We start from the raw sequence: 19,319 nt of genomic DNA on the forward strand, positions 1-19,319 counted from the left end.
ATGGTTCTCATTAAGTGGATTAAAGACTAGCCAGGAGTTAGATCTCAAAATACCTCAGCAAAAGAGAGTTATCACTGGCCAGCTGCCTTTTGAGCACAAACCCTGCAAGAACTGGTTCTTGATTTTTTTAACTCCCTCAGTCTTGACTCCCAGGCCCCACTATTTGCCAGTATCATAGGAGTGATTTATTCACAGCTTTCATGGTGTGCCCTATGCACAGCAATCAGGCTTACCTCCTTCATCTCCTTTTTGAGTCTTAAATCTTCTCTATAGAAAGACAGTTTTAAAGCAAGAGGAGTAGCCTGCCCTCCCTCTTCAGAGAACCAGGAGCACATGTTGAAGATGTTCTCTGTGGGACATGAGGTCTGACTACCTTCAGACAGAGTAAGTAATTTAATCTGGACCTGCTGTATCAATAGGCAATCGGTAGACTATTGTACAAGTGGACAGATATTAACTCTGCTTGATCCTTCTCTTCTGTATTTCCAAAGAAAGGAAGGATTTCTGCTCAGTGTAAGCTGTAAACATCAGGCCAGCAGAAAAGCACCAATTCCTGCCTTTGAACTTTCCTGCAGCTCCAGGTGGAAGCATAAGCTGTATAAAGAGCAAGGTTTAATATTCAGCTGTCTTTAAACAGCTGCTTGCTCAGTGTGTGTTTTGTTCTAAACCCTACTTTGAGGCACCACTTCTCCCCCTGTGGTGGGGACTGAAGATACTATATTGAGAGTGCTAAATTCTCCTGTAGGGGCCTGCATGCATCAATCTTGATCTACCAATAACCATAAAGCAATAGCTTTCAAGAATAAAAAATAAAGCTGGCAGAAATCAAGAGTAGCTGTTATGCCTAAAACTTGGGCTTAAAATCTATTTTAAATCTGTTTCTTCCCACCCTATTCTACTCCCCCTTTGAAAAAAGGTCTCTTCTCTGGTCACTCATGAGATTAATCAGGCAGAAATAATCATTACATTATGTTTCGTGTTGGGAGCCAGTGGAGGACGTGTCTGAAAATGCAATTAACTGGTAAAAAAAGATTGCTATAATTCTCAGGAATATGGCAATAACTGAACACTTTGTATATGTTACTAAATGAGAAGGAAGCCATAAAGATCTTACAAGTGAATTCACAGTTACCTGAGTCACTAGAAAATTATGACAAACTGGGGGGGTGGGGCAAGGAGAAGGAAGGATTAAATTTCTTTAACAGACAATTTGTAAAGCAAAAGTTAGTTTATTCTGAGTTACAGGAATTTAAATAGATACCTTTAAAACCCTTTTAGCTATGTACATTTAATGGAGAATTATAAAGAACAGCATAGCTGGAATAATGTAAATGAGATTTCCAAGGATGATTCAGAGTATATTGAGCCATATTCTCCACGCTTGAATAATATCATCTCAAAGTAAAATGGTTTGCTAAGTAATTAAATACTTCAAATCTGAATCAGAAGTTACATTCAAAACAGACTTCTGCAGCAAAAACATCAACTTTAAAACACAGGATGTGTTTCACATTTTTGGTTCAGAGTTTTTTGGTGTGTGTGAAAGCCAAGTAAAAAGAAACTACCAACTTGTCAACAGTCAGAATTTATCTGCAAGTGCTTTAAATGTTTGTTCTTCTGACATGAACATATTTAGAAACAGAAGGCAAAGTGGATCCTCAGCTGCAGCTTGGAGCATTGTGCTCCACCTGACAACACAGGCCCTTCTCTTCACCGTCTTTCTGCACAGATGAGGTATGGCTGTGGCTGTAAGGTCATGCCCAGTCTTGGTTTGAGGTCTGGAATCACACCATGAGGAAAACTCAGATGAAATCGTTGTAGCAATGAAGTGAAAAACAAAAACATTTCCATTCGAGCTAGTTGTTCTCCAAGACAATGTCTTCTTCCTGGATTGAAAAGAATGTTTTGAAAAGACTTAAAAAGTGTCAAATTAAATTTTCACTCTTACTATGAAAAAAAAGAAAAAGCTCATTTCTGTGTTCTAAGAGGAGCTGGATGAACCTGGTGATAGTATTTGGCAGGAAACAGATTTCAGCAAACTTGTTCTTCTCACTACACAAATGCCATTGTAACTAATTCCATCAAATTTATTTAGATGAACTATTAGCTACTTTATCTTGTCCTGAAGTGCCAATCCAGACAGAAGATTGTTTTTTAAAAATGATACTGTGAATTTCAGCCTTTGTCTCCTACTATTTTCTCATTTACATCTACTGCCAGTCGTTACTACCTGGAAATTCTTATAACTGACTAAGTAGAAAGATATGAAATACATCTAGATTATGCCTTTAAATGTTAGTTCCCATTTCTTGTATGAATGGTTACAGGGAGCAAAAGTGATGGCTGTGGAAGACAGATGAATGGATAACAATATCTGGAACTGGTAAAGGTCAAAAAGGCAAACAGAGACATAACAGAATACACAATAAAAAACTATGTCTTTATTGACTGTGTCTTTCAATGGACTGCAGAGGTAGCCCTGGCATTTAGCTTATACAGAGCACCTAATTTTTAGGTTGCTAACAATATGTGAGGTAAGTTATCCACTCTTGTAGGCATCAAAAGACAAATGCATAATGACTTGGGACTGCCAGAATATTTCCTCAGGACACAACGCAGTGCTACATGCTGACCCCCAGGCTAGTTCTGAACAAAATCTGCAATTTCTGGTGTGATCTAAGTGCTGAAAATTGAATGGTGGTTGGGTAAATCACCTGTACATAATGACTTAACCAGCAAATTACTATTAACTGCAAAATGAATAACACTTATGTACTGCAATGATATAAAATGCATAGACTCCTTAGATAAAAAGACATGCTGTCTTTTTTGTTAATTTACACATAATAATGAGCTCATCTATATAAAGAATATTATGCTAAAATATGTTATGTTCAGAGTACATTATATTGAGTATCTTTAAAATAGCTGTTTCATCAGAACTGTGGATGTATCATCCTGTCACTTTGTGGTTTACTGCCATCACTTACATATCACACACCTCTAGATTTATGAAAATGAACAGCAGAAGGAATCACTCTTACCTAGTGAAAAAGGAATAAATGCATCTTTCTTGACAAACTGCCCACTGCTGTCCAAAAATCTCTCAGGGAAAAACACTTCTGGATTGCTCCAGTATTTTTCATCAAAATGAACAGAGTAGAGGTTTGTGATGACTGTAGTGCCTTCAGGAATAGAGTAACCACGCACAACAGTATCTTTGGAAGTTGCATGGAAAATACCTAGGGGAACTATATTGCAGAATCTTAGAACTTCATGTAGGACAGCCTCAGTGTAGGGCATCTTGCATTTCTCTTCTAAGGCAGGCATTTTGTTTGGGCCGATGACTAAATCGATTTCTTTCTGAACTTGCCCTGTTAGGAACAGGAATAAAAGCTGATGTTTAGTGTGCAATATCCTTTATTTTTTTAAATTTAAGCTAAAACCTAGACATTTTTAAAAGGATACTGAAACATGAAATATATAAAGTATAGTAGCGTGTAAAGTTTTTAATGTATACTCTGTATTTCTTCTCTTGCGACTAGGAATTCTTACAACCATATGTACCAGTAACTCTCATTGCAAAACTAATTATTATCTGTAAAATTCTGTTTTGGCATATTTTGCTTGTGTATATTTTTATTTCTGGACCTCTTAAAAACTAAAGGGACAAGCAAAAGACTGCAAAGGTAAAGTACATTAAATACTTGAGTGAGCACAGGTAACATTGAAATTAGCCACTTGAACTTTCTCTGGTCTACTCCTGCTATGATTCTTTAGAATTGTCGCAGTATAAAATCATTCACTCTTCAACTGAAAATATCTAATGCATCACAGTGAGAGTTAAGAGGAATAGGAGTCCAAATTTAGCTGAAAATTGACAAATTCAACCATTGGGGTTTTTTACGCTATTTTAAGTTAACAGTTTATTTTAATAACCTCCAGAGTTTTCAAGCTGCCTCTTCTTTTTCCTGATACACTTTTCTTTGTTGAAACTGCCAAAGGTCACAGCATCACAGGGTTGGGCAGGACCTCTGGAGATCATCGAGTCCAACCCCCCTGCCAGAGCAGCTGAACAGCTTCTAACTAAAACAAAGCTCGACTTGTACAATTCACATGTAGCCAATAATGAAAATCTGAGCAATGGCAGAAAAATTGTACCAGAATCACCAGACTTTTCAACCCCGAAAGGACAACATTTCACATAAAAATAAAGAGATGAAAAGCAGCTTAGTGAAAGTAACATTCTGTGCTGTAGTGTTGTATGGGTTTATACTGTGATATCTGGGCAAAGAAAGTCTAAATAAATGAAAAGTAACAGTAATTTTTATTTTTATCAAGATGAACTGATTTTTAACCTAAATTCAGAAACTCATTATATCACAAGCGCTGAAATCAGAAAATTGTATTAGGTGAGTGAATCTCAACAAAATTGGCCAATGCATAGGAGACAAAACTACAAAGTTGGGTTTTTTTTAATTTCTATTGAAAAACAGTACCTTAGTCAGATCTTAACAGAGAAGTAGCATGTTCTTGTTTTAAGATATGAATATTGTTTGTTAGCCAGGACAGACTGATCAAAAACTTTAAGTTTTGGACCTTTTTACATTTGGGCTTTTTATAGCATGTAAAGCATAAATATATCCTATTGACTAATGATGGTACATAATTTCACTGAAATACGGACTACATATATACATGGATCCTAAAACTTCAGTACCTATAAAATCAGATTCTATTTTTTTCTCATTTCATTTAATATTTATCTTTTTTTGGTAGTTTTTCTTAGTATATTCTATAAAGCATACAGATGAATCAGTGGAACTTAGAAGCATAAAAGCAACATTTAATTTTTTCAAAGTCCATTTGTTTTAAATTGTCTGAAATGTGCAGACTGTTTAAAAATAGCAATTGCAGTTTGAAGCTTTCAAAAATTAGCTGTACTTAGTGAGCTGAAGCTACATATTTCTCTTAGGTATGTCCCTTAAAGTTTTTAAAATTAAGAACCCAAATCCTGTTGGATCGTGATTTTAATCATAAACTAGGAAATTTATTTCCTATTTTTAAATCCTTAAGCAGTTTCCTTATGTTCAATTTATTAACCAGCTAACTAAAATATTTGAGAAAATATGTAAGAGGTTATGGCTCTCAGGAGATATTTGAGTGAACTTTGGTTCCGTTTGCTTAGCTAGATATTTTAACCAGCTCAGTGAATATGAGACTTGGTAACAGCAGCAACAAAAAAGCTTCTTCATCCACTTCTTTATTTAATCTGAATTATTTTCACTGTTTATAGTATGTCAGGCCTTGACATACATTACCAGAACATTTCATTTATTTATTTATTTACAAGTAAAGCTGTATTGACCTTAAACATAAATACAAAATGTCATCATCCCTAGAAGTGTTCAAGGTCAGACTGGACAGGACTTTGAGCAACCTGGTCTAGTGGGAGGTGTCCCTGCCCATGCAGGGTTTGGAACTAGATGACCTTAAGGTCCCTTCCAACCCAAACCACTCTATGATCTCTAATTTTAAAATAATAATTGCTTTTATTTCCACTCAATTTAAATTAAAAATTATGATAGCTGAGAAAATCAGAAGTGATAGAGTCATTCACCTATTACCATATGAACAAAATAAATTTTTTCCTACATGAAGATACCTGGCTTCTCTGCAGAACTGCAGATCTCAAGAGCCTTATAGCTACGGGTAATGTTTGTTATTCCTATTCTGCAATATTGATGATGATGATGATGATGATTAAATTGATGCTAGAGCAATATTCTTTGGTCAAAGTATAAGTAGTAACTTTCCAAATTATTTAGGCTGCTCTTTCTCCAAATACTTAGAAGTCCCTCAGTTGAACTAAGCCCTGCTAAGGTTTTGACAGAAGTGAAGGCAGTGAAACAAGAAATGTGCCTGTTCACTTCTAAAATCCTAATTTCTACATAAAACATTCATGCTGACATGCAATCATCTGTTGCTGTCTTACTTCAGAATGACTGTAACAGATATTTTTATTTTTAAAGGCTGGTTTTGTTTTTCCACAAATATAAATACACATATGTAGAATACATAAACCTCTTGCAAATTGAGGCACTTAAGGATAAAAAGGAATTTTACCTAAACTGTTAAACAAACCTGATATATATTCTTGCTGATGTTTTTATATTTTAATTTATTTATTTCATATTAAACTGCATTTGTTTATTATTTATTAACTACATCTGCCAACCAGTATTATGCATCACCACGCTAAACTTAAACATATTGGAAATACATTCTTAAAAATATTAGAGGTTCATTAAAACATATTCACAAAATAATACGCTAAAATTTTATCATCAAACTTGACTTTTTATATATTCCTCATCTGCATATAAAATAAGCTTTCCACATCTGTCCACAGCACATTTGGTAAATAATACAATATAATAATACATACAAATCTTCCCTTTTGGTTATGGCTATGGATCACAGCACCACTTGAAAAAAGCATTTTAAATTTGCAATAGGAAAGTGTATCAGTTCCTCAAAACGTCCAGGTTCTTACCTTGAATGTTTGGATAAAGTGCCATAAATAACACTGCCCATCTTAAAACATTTGTTGTGGTTTCGGTCCCAGCTATGATGAGTTCTCCAACAGAGAAAATTAGGTTCTCTCTTGAATATGTAGATTGTGGATCATTTTCCTTGCAGTCCATCTCATCTAAATAGGCATCTACAAAATGTCGAGGGGACTGAGGCTTCCTATTTTCAGAGACACGTTCAATAAGCTCATGAAGAAAGTCATAGACTTCAGCTGCATTTTTAAACAGCTGCTGGTGTTTCCCAAATGGCAAGATACCAAGCCAAGGAAAAGCATTATATAAAAATACAGAAGCACTAGCAGCTAATTCAATATTTTCACTAAAAATCTCAATCATGTGCTGAAATTCAGTATCTTCGTATGTGAAACGTTCTCCAAAAATAATCAAATTAGTAATGTTTGAAACGGCATTTGTTATCAAGTGCTTAAGATCAAATGGTCTGCCTTTGTAAGTATCAATGGCATCAAGAAAAAACATAGATTCTTCTGAAATTTTGTGTTCAAAGGACCTTTGACCATATCCAAAAATTCGAAAGGTATTTACAGCTAATTTGCGATGTTCTGTCCATCCTCTGCCATATTTACTGTTCAGTAAGCCTGAAAAAATATTTTGACACAGTATTTTATGCAGCACTTTATTTTCCCCTGTAAGATAATAAAATTATTTAACAAGACAAAAACCGAGACAAAATTTTACACACATCTTGCTATGGAACATAGTCCGAGAGTGACAATCCTTTTCAAATAGTATCTTTAAAGAAGCATCAAGTCTTTTATGAAAGGAGGTAAAGAAGTAAATGGCTAAAGCAAACGTTTCACGAGATGACAAACCCATCTATTCCACAAAATTGACATTGTTATATAAAAGACATGAGTGCTTACCTCCCATGTTTGTCAGCTTCTTAAACAAGGGAAGAGATGGTCTATCTGCAAAAATTTCACTTTGATGAACAAGGCATTCTTTTACTGCATCGTAGCCATTCAGTACAATAGCAGATATACCTCCAAGATCAAGACTGAAGATCTTTGGGGGGGAAAAAACGCAAAACTGTAAAATGCAATCACAGCCGCATCTTAAGAACAAATAACGAAAACAAGTAAAAACAGGTATTTTAAAAGTGAAAAAACCACTAGGTATCAACACAAATACAGACTTGAACAAACTTCAGTAGGGCATACAGGCAACCAGAGGTAATACAACTGTAGCATTACACAGGAGAGCCTGCTGTGAGCTAACTTAGCCTGTCAAAAGAGAGAGTAAATTAGTCCACAATACATTCTGTACATTTGCTGTGCACCTAAAGTGACCAGGTCTCCAAAGTAAGGACTAGGGATGCTTTTATATAGTCATTTTTAAAATGTGAACTTGTATCAAAATGCATATTTTTCAGAAAAGGTGTCCCTTAACATTAGTAGATGTAAGTGTATATTTGTAAGTATATAACTAGATATTATTAGATATAAGGTATAGTTTTAATATAAGAACTAGAAATGCAGTACATGTATTGTCTACTTTCCTAGTTTGCTGAGATCACTTCCACAGGAGGGAGGAAAACTTTACTACTGTATCTGCTCCTTCACCTTGCCTTAGTCAAGGTAAATTCCAATAGTTTAATTTGGTTAAGGGCAGTATGAATAAAGCTACAAGTTCATATCACAAAGACTTGCAACAAGTCACTTAGTAATGGCAGACAAAGAAATGGTGTCAGTTGTCAAAACCAGGGAGCCGCACCCAGTCCTTTCTGTCTCTGAAACTGGACACCAGCTTAGTTTGCACAGGCTCCCAAAGAACCATCAGATGGTAGAAGTGAGAGCCATGATGAGAGCATACAAATGACAGCATAGCCCAGCTAGTCCCATCTCCTGTCTCCAGAAGTGGCCAGCACTAGGTGCTCTGAAGAAAGATGCGTTACATCCTGCACAGTATGAGATAATACTGGCCTAACTATACATTCTGTGACAACTGGGTTGTCACCAAAACGGTTGTCAAGCTCTGGAATAGGCTGCCCAGGGAAGCGGTTGAGTCATCATCCCTGGAGATACTTAAAAGACACATAGATGTGGTGGTTAGGGACACAGTTTAGTGGTGGATTTGGCAGGGTTAGGCTAATGGTTGGACACGATGATCTGAAGCATCTTTTCCAACCTAAATGATTCTATGACTATTTTGTTTTAGCAAACTCAATATTTTCACTGTTATAATGGCTTTTCTATGTGACAACAAAACACTCCTGATGAATTAGTTTTGCATTCTTTGATCATTGCTTATTTATCTTTCTTCCTGTCATACATAATAAAAAAAAACCCCAAACTCCTTTTCACTGTATTTTTTCAGAGCCCTCCAAATTCTGATCTGCCCTCCTCAAGTTTCCTCAAATTCTGCAGGACTCCTTCTAACAGCAGAGGACCAACACTTCATGAAGCACTGCAGGCAAGCAGAGAGCTTAGTTTATTTGCTGACACATTTTCATGCTTATTTCCATTCTATTTGTCCTAATATTTTGCTTCAAACACATTCACCTTTCTCTATTGCCAAAATAAGTGAAACAAAAGATAACCCTATCCTTTTGTTTCTTCCATTTAGCATGCTTCTAATTTGTGCTCTTTGTTTTCCTTCCCATTAATGACAAGACTGTGTCTATTTCATAAATGATGTGGACAAAAGCTTTGGACAGACAAGGTCTAGCAGCAGTTTTATTTGCTTGACAGGGCTGTTACATTGAAACGCTTCTAGCATTTGAAGGACATGATCTTCTAAAGTATTGGTTGTGGACACAAAGCTCAGTCCTTCACAGCACTCCAGGGATTATCCTGCTAAGCCAAACACCACGGGCTTTACCAGCAGTTTGGGAATGTACAGGCACACCGAATGGCTGGGCAGGCTGTGCATGCTGACTGAGCAGCTGCTCCCAAACCTGCCTGTGCTTCTGTATGGGTACACATGCACACTTCAAATGCTAACACCTGCTACATCTACTTTGGGCTTCATTTTCATGAAGCTTGTAAAAACAGATCAGTTGCTTGAAACTAGTCAATGAAAAGAAGCACCTGATCTGTAAGAAAGCAGGAAAAAATAATTATTATTCTGTTTTAGAGCAAACGGATGGTAAACACATAGTCCAAATACCCACTGAAGGTACTTCGAAGCAACGTGTTTTCAGTTAAAATGATGCATTACCTAAGCACCTGCTATTTGGTTGGTGTAATGTTGATAATTTTAAGCCCTTTCGGCATGTGCAAGACTTGGGGAGCAGAAAAAAAGCGAGCTCCCTCGCTATGCAGCAGGACACCAGTTTGAACACGGTGCCAAAGCGCTCAGATCAGATCAAAGCGCAGCGCAGCGCAGCACAGCACAGCGGCGGGCAGCAGCTCCTCCCGCTGCCCCGCCCTGGGGAGGGAGCTCCGGCAGCGGGGCGGCGAGAATCTGCTCTGGCCCTGCTCCCACGGGCAGGGCTGCAAGCGCAGCACCGGTTTTGCCAAAACCTCTTCAGCTCCAGAGCTTTGTGCTTCCGAGCCGCCGAGGGCCGGGCCCCTCCCCGTGCCCCGCTGGCTGCGGGAGCCCCGCCCGCGCTGCCGCTGCCTCCTCCCCGCAGCGGCTTCCGCGCTGCTCCCGTTACCCGCCGGGGAAGCCACCGACAGCCGCCCCGGGCCGAGGCCAGGCGGCTCTCCCGGCCGGGCTCCTCGGCAGCCCCGGGAGCCTCCAGCACCGGGAGAACCCGCCCGGCTGCCTCTTTCCCGCCCCGCTGGAGCGGCGTTACCTGCCCGTGGATCTGGCTCTGCCGCCGCATGTAGACGTGCGGCTGCTCCGCGCCCAGGGCGTGGATGTTGCCGATGAGGGGCAGCCCCGCGGGGCCAGGCGGGAAGCCGGGCGGCCGCCGCTGCTTCAGCAGCTGCCGCACCACCAGCGCCAGCAGCAGCAGGAGGAGGACGAGCAGCAGGAGCAGGCAGCAGGCACCGCTCCCCGCCGCGCCCGGCACCGGCCACATCGCCCCTCGCCGCCGCTTCCTCCCGCCGCCCCCCGGCCCGCCGCGCTCATCGGGCGGGGGCAGCCCCGGCCCGCGCTCATTGGCCCCCGGTCCGCCCCTCCCCGGTGGGCGGGCGTGGCGGACCGGGGCAGGGAGCCGGAGCTGCCGGGAGTCACGGTCCCTTGTCCCGGGTCGTGCCGGGATAAGGGCCGTCCCGCCCGGAGCTCCTGCGGGAGTGCCCGGGGACGGGCTGCGCTCCTGCGGGGGTGCAGAGAAGGGGGCTCAGTCCTCCCGTGCGGTGTTGGGTCTCTTCTTTTGCTGGAAGAAAGCAAAAGTTGCGCGCTTCAGGTTTATGAAGCGCTGAGAAATCACTGCTGACTGCGCGCTTGAATATACCTTAATGTCTTGAGCCTCACGGCCGAGAAAAGTAACAAGCTCGTAGTTTTGTCTCAGTGGAAGTAAAAATCCACAGTTTGGAGAGATCTTTCCCCGAGCCCCTTTGGGTCTGCAGAGCCCTGAGACAATAAATCCCGCTGGACTTCCCTCTGCCCTTTCCAAACACCAGATGAGCATGTCTGACAGCTTTCCGCCGGTCGCTGGGTGGGAGGCAGCTTCCCGTGTCCTGCCTGTAGTTCCCGGGGTTGCGCAACCCCGGGCGCGGGTGCCCCGGCCCCGCAGCCGCAGAGATGCCGCAGGACGGGCCCGGCCGGGCAGGCAGCGCAGCTCAGAGCGGAGTTCTCCTGGGATGATGCCTCAGGAAGGAAGGCTTGAGTTGCTAAAGAGACCGAGGTCATTTACTGCAGAGCTAAGGCAGCAATGCCGCCACGCAAAGCCACGTCCTGCTGAAACACTTCATGAAAACCCCTGCTTTGTTTCCACTCACGCTGGTTTTGCTATGGGGTTATGGCTGTTTTACCTGCAATTTTAGGCATAACAGAAGCATTCCTGCCCTGATAACATTTCTATGTCAAGTTCCAAACGTTTTTTGTTTGCTTGTTTTTTGTTTGTTTGTTTGATTGTTGGTTTTGTTTCGTTTTTAATTCAACTGAATAGCTCTGCATAAGCTTATAAGAAGGTTAAGATCTAAAGTGAGAAAAAATTTGTGCTGACGAACTTTATTAATAACCTGACTAATGAAAATGCACTACATACTTGATAATCTAGCCATTGAATGCTTAATTCTCGGTACCTTCACATTCTGCTTCAAATGTGGCAATACTGACCTGAGAGTACATGGTAAAAAAGCTGAGGAGGACCCTAGATGTTGGTCAGAAGTTGGATGATCAGGAACTCAAACACAGCCAAGGCCATTGCTTTGAGAATGCAGAGAGGAGGTGTGATCTGTGGGTGCAACAGGGGCACAGGAAGAGGAGCTGGGAAGTGACAAAGTGTAGCCTTCTGGCTGGCTGCAAGGAAACTGCAAAGCTTGAGGGCAGTCCAACTGGCTATCTGGGTGCTTGCTGAATAGAGCAGGAGGTTGTGAAGTGTAAGAAGGGAACAGGAGTCAAAGAGTGTACCTGCTCACATGGGCAGATGGGGAAGGAAGGATAAATGCCCCGTGTATTATGGAACAATGCACCAGTGACTTTTAATGTAGGCAAGTGCAATGAGGCTGACCCAGTGTTCTCAGCCACGGTTGTTGATGCCCATATGTTGTCATGGACTGAAGGCTGGTTGAGCTGTTTGAGAGCACAGTGTCCATGCTGGTTTTCATGGGTCAGTGCAGTGAGAATCCTCATGCAACAAGCAGCCAGTTGTGTTGGCCTCAGGATCTTTCCTTGCCCTTGCTGCAAAATGCCTGTAAAGCACATGGCAATGCCAGCGTCCTGTAGCAAAATCTTCCCAGTCTGTCAGAATATGAAAGTAGCTTGAGCTCTGCTAGAGGTTTATTTTTGTCATTCTTCCAAGTTATTTCTTCATTCTTTCTTCCAGTATGATACTATCTGGTGTCTTGGGCCATACCTACAAAAAACATAATCATTTCAACATTAATGGCTTAAGATTTTTCACCCGAGAGGGTAAGAGATTCGGGACCTCAGCTTGGCTCCAGCCAGAGACAGAATGAGGAGAAATGGCTGAGGATTAAAATCAGATACATAATGTGCTTTAAGAGTTGTGCTGAAGCATGAAAACTCAAGCAGAAAGATGTAAACCTAATTGCTTACACCCATTTAAACAAAGAGGGGATGTCCAAACACTTTAGCTCAGCTGATTGAGGTGAACAGAGGTACACAGACTGGCTGGTCAGAAAACAGTGTGAGAAGGAATAATTCACAGCCTACAGACTGTGCACATAATTAACTTGCAAGATGAAAATGCTGTTGATTTTTAGTCAAGCCAAAACATTACTGTGCCACATACATAGTGTGATTATATGGTGCATAGCAAGCTGTGTATGTACATCATCATTATTGCAGTCTTGGTAAGAAGGATATAAAGCATTTATGTACATAAGCTTCTGTCTTCAGAAAAAAGAGGTTGGTACTTTTCTTCCCTCATCCTCCTCTCGATAAGATCGTACTTGAAAAGTTGTCAAAGTGTCTGAGGAAACACAGTAAGAGGAACTATAGACTTGATTGATTTTTACTGCTTACCTTCAATGCTCTGTTCAGTGTGTAATAATTCACATGTACCCAGTTTTAGTCTATTTTGTTTCCCAATACATTTGTGTAAGAAAAGAAAGGAAAGGTGATTGACAGTTTTGGCAGCAAGAATTTTGAAATGGGGAAAAATGGGCGAAATAGTATAGAAAATACCCAAGAAGACAAAAAAAGATACAGAAGAAAATTCCAAATGTTTGGCTAAAAATGAATTACGAGACTCGTATGGGGGGGAAAAAGCAGACTATGTTTGAGCTATCTTCAAGCAAGGGAGAGAACAATCAAAACTGGCCTTACCTTTATGTTTGAGCCATGGTGATGGAGAAGAGATGGAGGTGCTATCCACTGTAACAGAGGGGAAAAAAACTGAAGAGCATGATTGCAGAAGAATAAAATCCATTTTGGTCAAGCCAAATGCAAAAAAGTGGTGAATCAGCCAAGATTAAAGATCTGAGCACCTCTAAAGGATGCCTGATTAAATGGAGGAAAAAAGGACCAGCTTGGATAAATATGACTGAAAATTGTCAGAAGAAAGTGATAAATAAAGCCTGTGGATAGATGAAATAGCTTAAGAATGCAGGTTTAGGGATGCAAGACTCCAGTGGCTATCCAAGGGCAGGATTCCTTGCCAGTTTCTGACTGTTCTTTTTTTTTTTTTTCTTTCATTCTTTCTGAAGTGTGGGGGGAGCTTTTGTACTGAATTGCTTCTTTGGGAAGGTTTTACTCATCTTAATTACAGATGATCAAATGAGTAAACTCATAGGATGAGTAAAGGGTTTTGTTGTTCTTTTTTTATTTCAACTATAAAAATTACAGCTGAGTAAAGAAACCCCTTAAAGCCCACATCTTTATTAAATTCTAGAACATTCTAGTAATCAAGGTTTACAATTACTTTGCATTGTAAATTCTGTAAGGAGAAATTGAAGACAATCAAGTAACAGGAAATGACTGTGTTCTTCTCTTCTCGAGAAAAGCAGAAAGCAGTTCCTTGATGGGGAGTGTCTACATACACATATATACATACACATACCTATACATATACATAGCTTTGACTTTTGAAGAAAGATACTGACAGATGTGGTCATTTTTTAGTAACAATATTAAGATCCTGATGATAACTCTACTGCAGTCTTGGGAGAAAAAAATAAGTAGTTTCCAAGTTCCATTAAACATCTCACAAACTTGTATTCAGCTACAGTTTGAAACAGGCTTTGGCTTTCCTGCTCCTTAGTATTGACATTTTTGCTGTACTTCTAGAAAACAAGGCAAACCTTCCTAAGGCTAAAGTGCTTCCCATTCCTGAAATAATGTCCCTTGTCCATTGAAGTCTTGCCATTATTTGTAAAAGGTCATACATGAAAACAACTTCTTTATAGCCAGAAATGTAAAGGTTTTACTCCTTTTCTTCCAGGGTGGGTCAGGGAAAAGAAACAGATCTGTGTAGATTTGTGTAAAACAGGCATCCTTCTTATTGAAGGACTTGTCATGAGCTTATGACAAGTTTAGAGTAGTGAGCTGATGTTATCTATTAAACTCACATAGCTCCTTTTAACACATTATATTGCCAGAGTATATGGTCAATTTCTAGGTTACAATTATCTCCTTAGCTAAGTCTAGAGTGATGTTGGTGCTTTATAGAATTGCTAAGAGAAAAGCACATCTAATACTTGCCCTTGTGAATGGTGATCAGTTGCTGAAAAAAACCCATTCTCTTAATCACTGTCGTGCTCTGTCTAAACATTTTATGTGTGTCAGGCAGACTCAGAAACTATGACGTTGACATGAAGACTGTAACTTCAGAAACAATTTTGACATATTTCATTTGCTGGCACTTCCAGAATATACTTAGGTCAATTTTATGCATAAATGTAGAAATTTATCTTTTTACTTGATAGTGTCATGTTACTATTGATTTCCAGAAACTCTGCTGCAAGCAGATTTGCAAATATTGTGTTGTAATAGCATTTGCTTTCATGTACCACTTACCAACACTGAGAGGGAACTTTTTTGGTCCTTGATTTAGGTTAACATGCACTTGCACGAGTTCATTTTGTCAGGAGTCAAAGAGTTAAACAGCCAGCTGAGAAACAATTGCACCCAGTCCTCCTCACACAGAGGAAAGTACTGGAAACAGCAGGGATGTGTAACTGTAGTATCTGACAATGTCAGAGCAACTGAATCATCCTGGAAAGGACTGGGAAAAATACTGTCACACTGTGGCTTAGTCAGACCTCAGTACTATCAAGACAAGGCATGAAATGAAGATGTGAGATCTTCCACCCTTGCTATATCATGTAAAGAACAAGCATGGGATGAACTTGAGGACTAGGATATAATTTCTCATTGGATTTTTGCTGACATGCTCTGATGATACATTAGAAGCACAGCATTTGCACTTGCAGTCAAATCAGAGTTTTACAACCATACTATTGCTTAACAAGGTTAGTTTTCAGTTAGGAGGTTGTTTTCCAAATAAAGAGTTTGTTCAGCTCATTTCTTACCTGCAGAATGTATAAAATGGAAGTGGAAATAGGTGGGTATTTTGAAATAATTCCAGAGTCAGATTTTCCTCCCTGGTACATGCCCTTTGTGCTGCCCTGGTCATGCTGCAAATCTGACCCTGGCTATATTTGTTGTGCTGAGAGGTCCCCTGGAGGGATTCCCCTGGTCAGCCTATTGGAGGTGCAGCCTGGGACAGGGCTGGGTCTGGCTGGTGCAGGGCTGAGCTTTGCCAGGTGCCAGAGGGTGGAAGGTGTTGCCAGGTAGCATGAGACAGGGCTGCTCTGTGAGCCTGCTTAGAGGCTAAGCTGTGGTAATGCAGGGCAGAAGATGACTGGGCCATAGCCAAGCAAACCTCAGTGCAGAACAGTGTGACCCAGTTTGTTTTAAAAGGTTATTCCATGCTGGGTTTTGATCATACACAGGGAAGCTGCTGCAAAACCTACTGAGCAAAAAAACTCAGTAAGAACATCTCAAGGAGATTAAAGCAATGCAACACTGATGTTCTGTTTCAAATATCTTCCATACGTCAGTCTGGAAGTTTTCCTACAGCGTTTTGGGAGAACTTAACTTGCTTCCAAACTAATTCACAGATTTCCCAGTAATTAGTTCAACAGCAGTTCCACTTCCTCAAAAGCAGTCACTGAAGCATTCTAAATCCACATTTGATGTCCATTAGAAAGGAAACACCTTCATACTGGTATCTGTATCAGTGTTCTGGTTCTCCAGAAAGTACTGTATTTTTATAATAAAATGCTCTTATTTTTTGCCGAAATTCAAACCAAACTGCAAGACGGATGTGTAAAATATCAGCATGTTGTCCTGACTAGAGCACACTCACAGACCTAGATCTTAGAGTGTGAGGATTGCCTTTCAGGCCTTAAACGTGACACTCCTGTTAATATACAGCTTTCTTGTACAACAACACAATGGTGTTAACCCTGGCTCAGTGGACATCATTTTCTGCAGATTGCGATGAGAGTTGAGCAAGATGCTTTCACAGGAGCTCCATAGTGCTCAGTTTCTCCTGCATGGCTTGCTGAGCCTCCTTAGGTGGCAGTGTTTTCTGGCCGCTCGTGGAGACAGGATCCTGAAAGAGATAGACCAGGCACCCACCAGAAACACAGAGAAGTGACTCGCAGCTTCTCTTCATAAAAAAAAAAACACAACAACAACCAACAACGTGATTTTTTCAGCTGGTTTTGTCATGAAACGTCTTTATCTGTGAAAGGTGCTATGAAGAACAGGATTAGAGAGAGCAGAGACCTGAATCATCCTCACTTCTTTTGTGCAGAACTTTCTGTGACCGTGGATGCCGTGATCCTTCCTGCTTACCCTTTCATTTTTGTAGAGTCCTCTCTTGTCAGCTATGAACCGTTCTTGGGAATGAAAATTGTCTGTACAGCTCAGTCTTGTCCATCTTAAGGAATTAGATGTTATTATTGGACAAAAAATCTCAACATAATATATACATGTGATATTTTTGTTTAACAGCATGTCAGCTGGTAACATTTAAGAACCTCACTCCAGTGTCTACGGCTTGTTGACATAGTGGCAATATTTGCAGTAGAAAAAAAGGTTGCACTTTAAAGTGTATTGGTTAAATAATATCAAAATAATATAAAACCGAAGTTGTAACTAGTACAGAGAAAGTCACTTTAAATAGGGCAGATTTTTCGTAATTTTAAATTTGTAAATACTTTTCTTTGAAGAGGAAATACCGTTTACTTGGAGCTGCAAGATGCATGAGATAATCTGATTTCTTAAAAAAAAAAAACAATCCTGTCATTCTGTAGCCCTTAATTTCATCTGCTTTAAATCTATACCCATTGATTATTTTGCCTGATATATTACCAAGCACTGCAAAAAGCAGAACAAGTTCCCTGCAACAGATTTTTGCAGTAAATGCCTTTCTATTATAGTGCCGTGCTCATAAGTACCCCTCCCTGCTAGTTTTTTTCATGAATACTTAATCTCTAATTTTGTATTTATCAAGCAATAGGAGACCTCCGGTGAAAATCCTGTATCGTTTTTACACCTTCAAAAATACACGAACTGATCTTTGGAATTCGTTGTAGTGGGTAAACTGTATTTCTTCTCCATCTTCCATAGCAGACAAGAGAGGTTTGCAAAGAGAAAATATATCTGGTGAGACCAGATGACGTTTAGCTGAGGGAAAAAAAAAAACAGGACAAACGTTCCAGCTGGGAGTCCCTCCATTAGCTCTGGCAAGGAGCAGCCGAAGTGCTTGCCAACATCCAAGTAGTATTTCATCTGTACATGCACAGAAGTAGATCTATTGGCACTCGTACCTGTAGCTTTAAATTTACGTTTCTTCCTGTGAAAGCTTAAAGTAGCAATGTTGGCATCTGAAATCCTGTAATCACGGTGTCCTACAGGCTCCCGCCCGAGGCGGATTCGCGCTGGCAAGAGGACTTGAACTGACTGGAATCAAGCACAGGATGAAATACAACTTTTTCTTCCCTGAAGAACTGAAATATGCTATTCCAACAGAGTCGTCTGGATTTCTTAAGGTTAAATCAGGAATATTCTATGTGGACAAGGAGTAAATAAACCCCCAGAGGAAATGCGAACGATTAACTTTTAACACAGGCTTAAGGGGAGACAGAAATACCTGACTGGCCGCCCGCTCATTTCAGTTCCTACACTTTATTTCTGTTGGTGTAGCTGTACAAGCGAAGTTGAAACAGCAGTAGCGATGCTGAGCCGTTTCTTTAGGTGCTACATAATGATTGTACATGCAACCTCAGGAAAAAATAGCTTAGAAGTCAGAACAGGAGTCGTGGAAACGGAAGAGATTTTAAATCGAATACTTGAACTCCTGCCGGCAGGATTCCAGTGCGGAGAATACGCGCGATGGAGCTACTATTTAAAACGAAATTTTAAATATATCTTTCGGCGGGGGGGAGGGGGGCGGGGAGAGGGGGAGGTAGGAGGAAGCCTCCCAGGGAGGGCAGGTGAGCGGTGCCCCCCAGCAGAGCTAAGGGAGCCGGGGGCGCCAGCAGCCGCGGTGGCGGGGCGAGCCCAGACCCCTGCGGCCGCTTTGCTCAGAGCCTCCCAATCGTGCTTGTGGGCACGGAGCAAGCTCGGACCCGCCGCAGCCCCCCACACTGTGCACTTAATCGATACCCTCTCCTATCCCTCCTCCCCGCGCCGTGCGGCTCTGAGGTTGTTTCCCTCCCGTCACTGCGGCCGCAGGTGAGCTCGGCAGGTGGGAGCGCACGACCTCCCCCTCCCACCCCCGAGGGCTGTTACTCATGAAAAGCTAAGAAGACGTGTTTAAAAAACCCCACAAACCCACCACTGCTTGTCATCTAAAAAATAAAAATAAAAAATAAAAAGAAAAAAGCCAATCCGAACCCAAACCCCCAGAAACTAAAGGGCTTTGCAATCGTTCTGCAAAACGAGGGCGGAGAAGCTGCGCATGGCCTGGCGCTGTGCAGCCCTGGGCAGGGAGGGGAGGGGACAGGAGGGGGCAGCTGAGCAGGTGCGGGTCCCCAGCAGGCTGTCCGCGAGAGGAAGGAGCGGGCACCCTCATCGGGGGATCAGCGACTCGCCTGTGGTTTTCAGTATTCGTATTGCTCTTTAAACTTCAAAGCTCAACGCGCACCAACAAAACAATACCCGCCCCGCACTTCCCCC

At 41.1% G+C, this 19,319-nt stretch overlaps 1 protein-coding gene across 4 annotated transcripts; it reads right to left on the reverse strand.

The window, feature by feature from the left end:
* Window positions 1–1,209: 1,209 nt before the first annotated feature.
* On the reverse strand, window positions 1,210–10,623 carry LOC127385907 (vitamin D 25-hydroxylase). Of its 4 annotated transcripts, none has more exons than XM_051622115.1 (5): window positions 10,351–10,623; window positions 7,475–7,616; window positions 6,557–6,724; window positions 3,045–3,374; window positions 1,210–1,886 (listed from the first exon to the last, which is right to left on the reverse strand). In XM_051622115.1, the coding sequence occupies exons 1-5, from the start codon at window positions 10,576–10,578 to the stop codon at window positions 1,711–1,713; spliced, it is 1,044 nt and encodes a 347-aa protein (XP_051478075.1). In that variant the 5' UTR covers window positions 10,579–10,623; the 3' UTR covers window positions 1,210–1,710. The 4 variants fall into 4 exon arrangements, with proteins under 4 accessions (XP_051478075.1, XP_051478074.1, XP_051478076.1 ...); XM_051622114.1 differs by having other exon boundaries at window positions 6,557–7,189; XM_051622116.1 differs by lacking the exon at window positions 6,557–6,724.
* Between the last annotated feature and the right edge of the window lie 8,696 nt (window positions 10,624–19,319).

The sequence above is a fragment of the Apus apus genome, chromosome 5, assembly GCF_020740795.1.
Source record: "Apus apus isolate bApuApu2 chromosome 5, bApuApu2.pri.cur, whole genome shotgun sequence".
In the NCBI taxonomy this organism is placed as follows: domain Eukaryota; kingdom Metazoa; phylum Chordata; class Aves; order Apodiformes; family Apodidae; genus Apus; species Apus apus.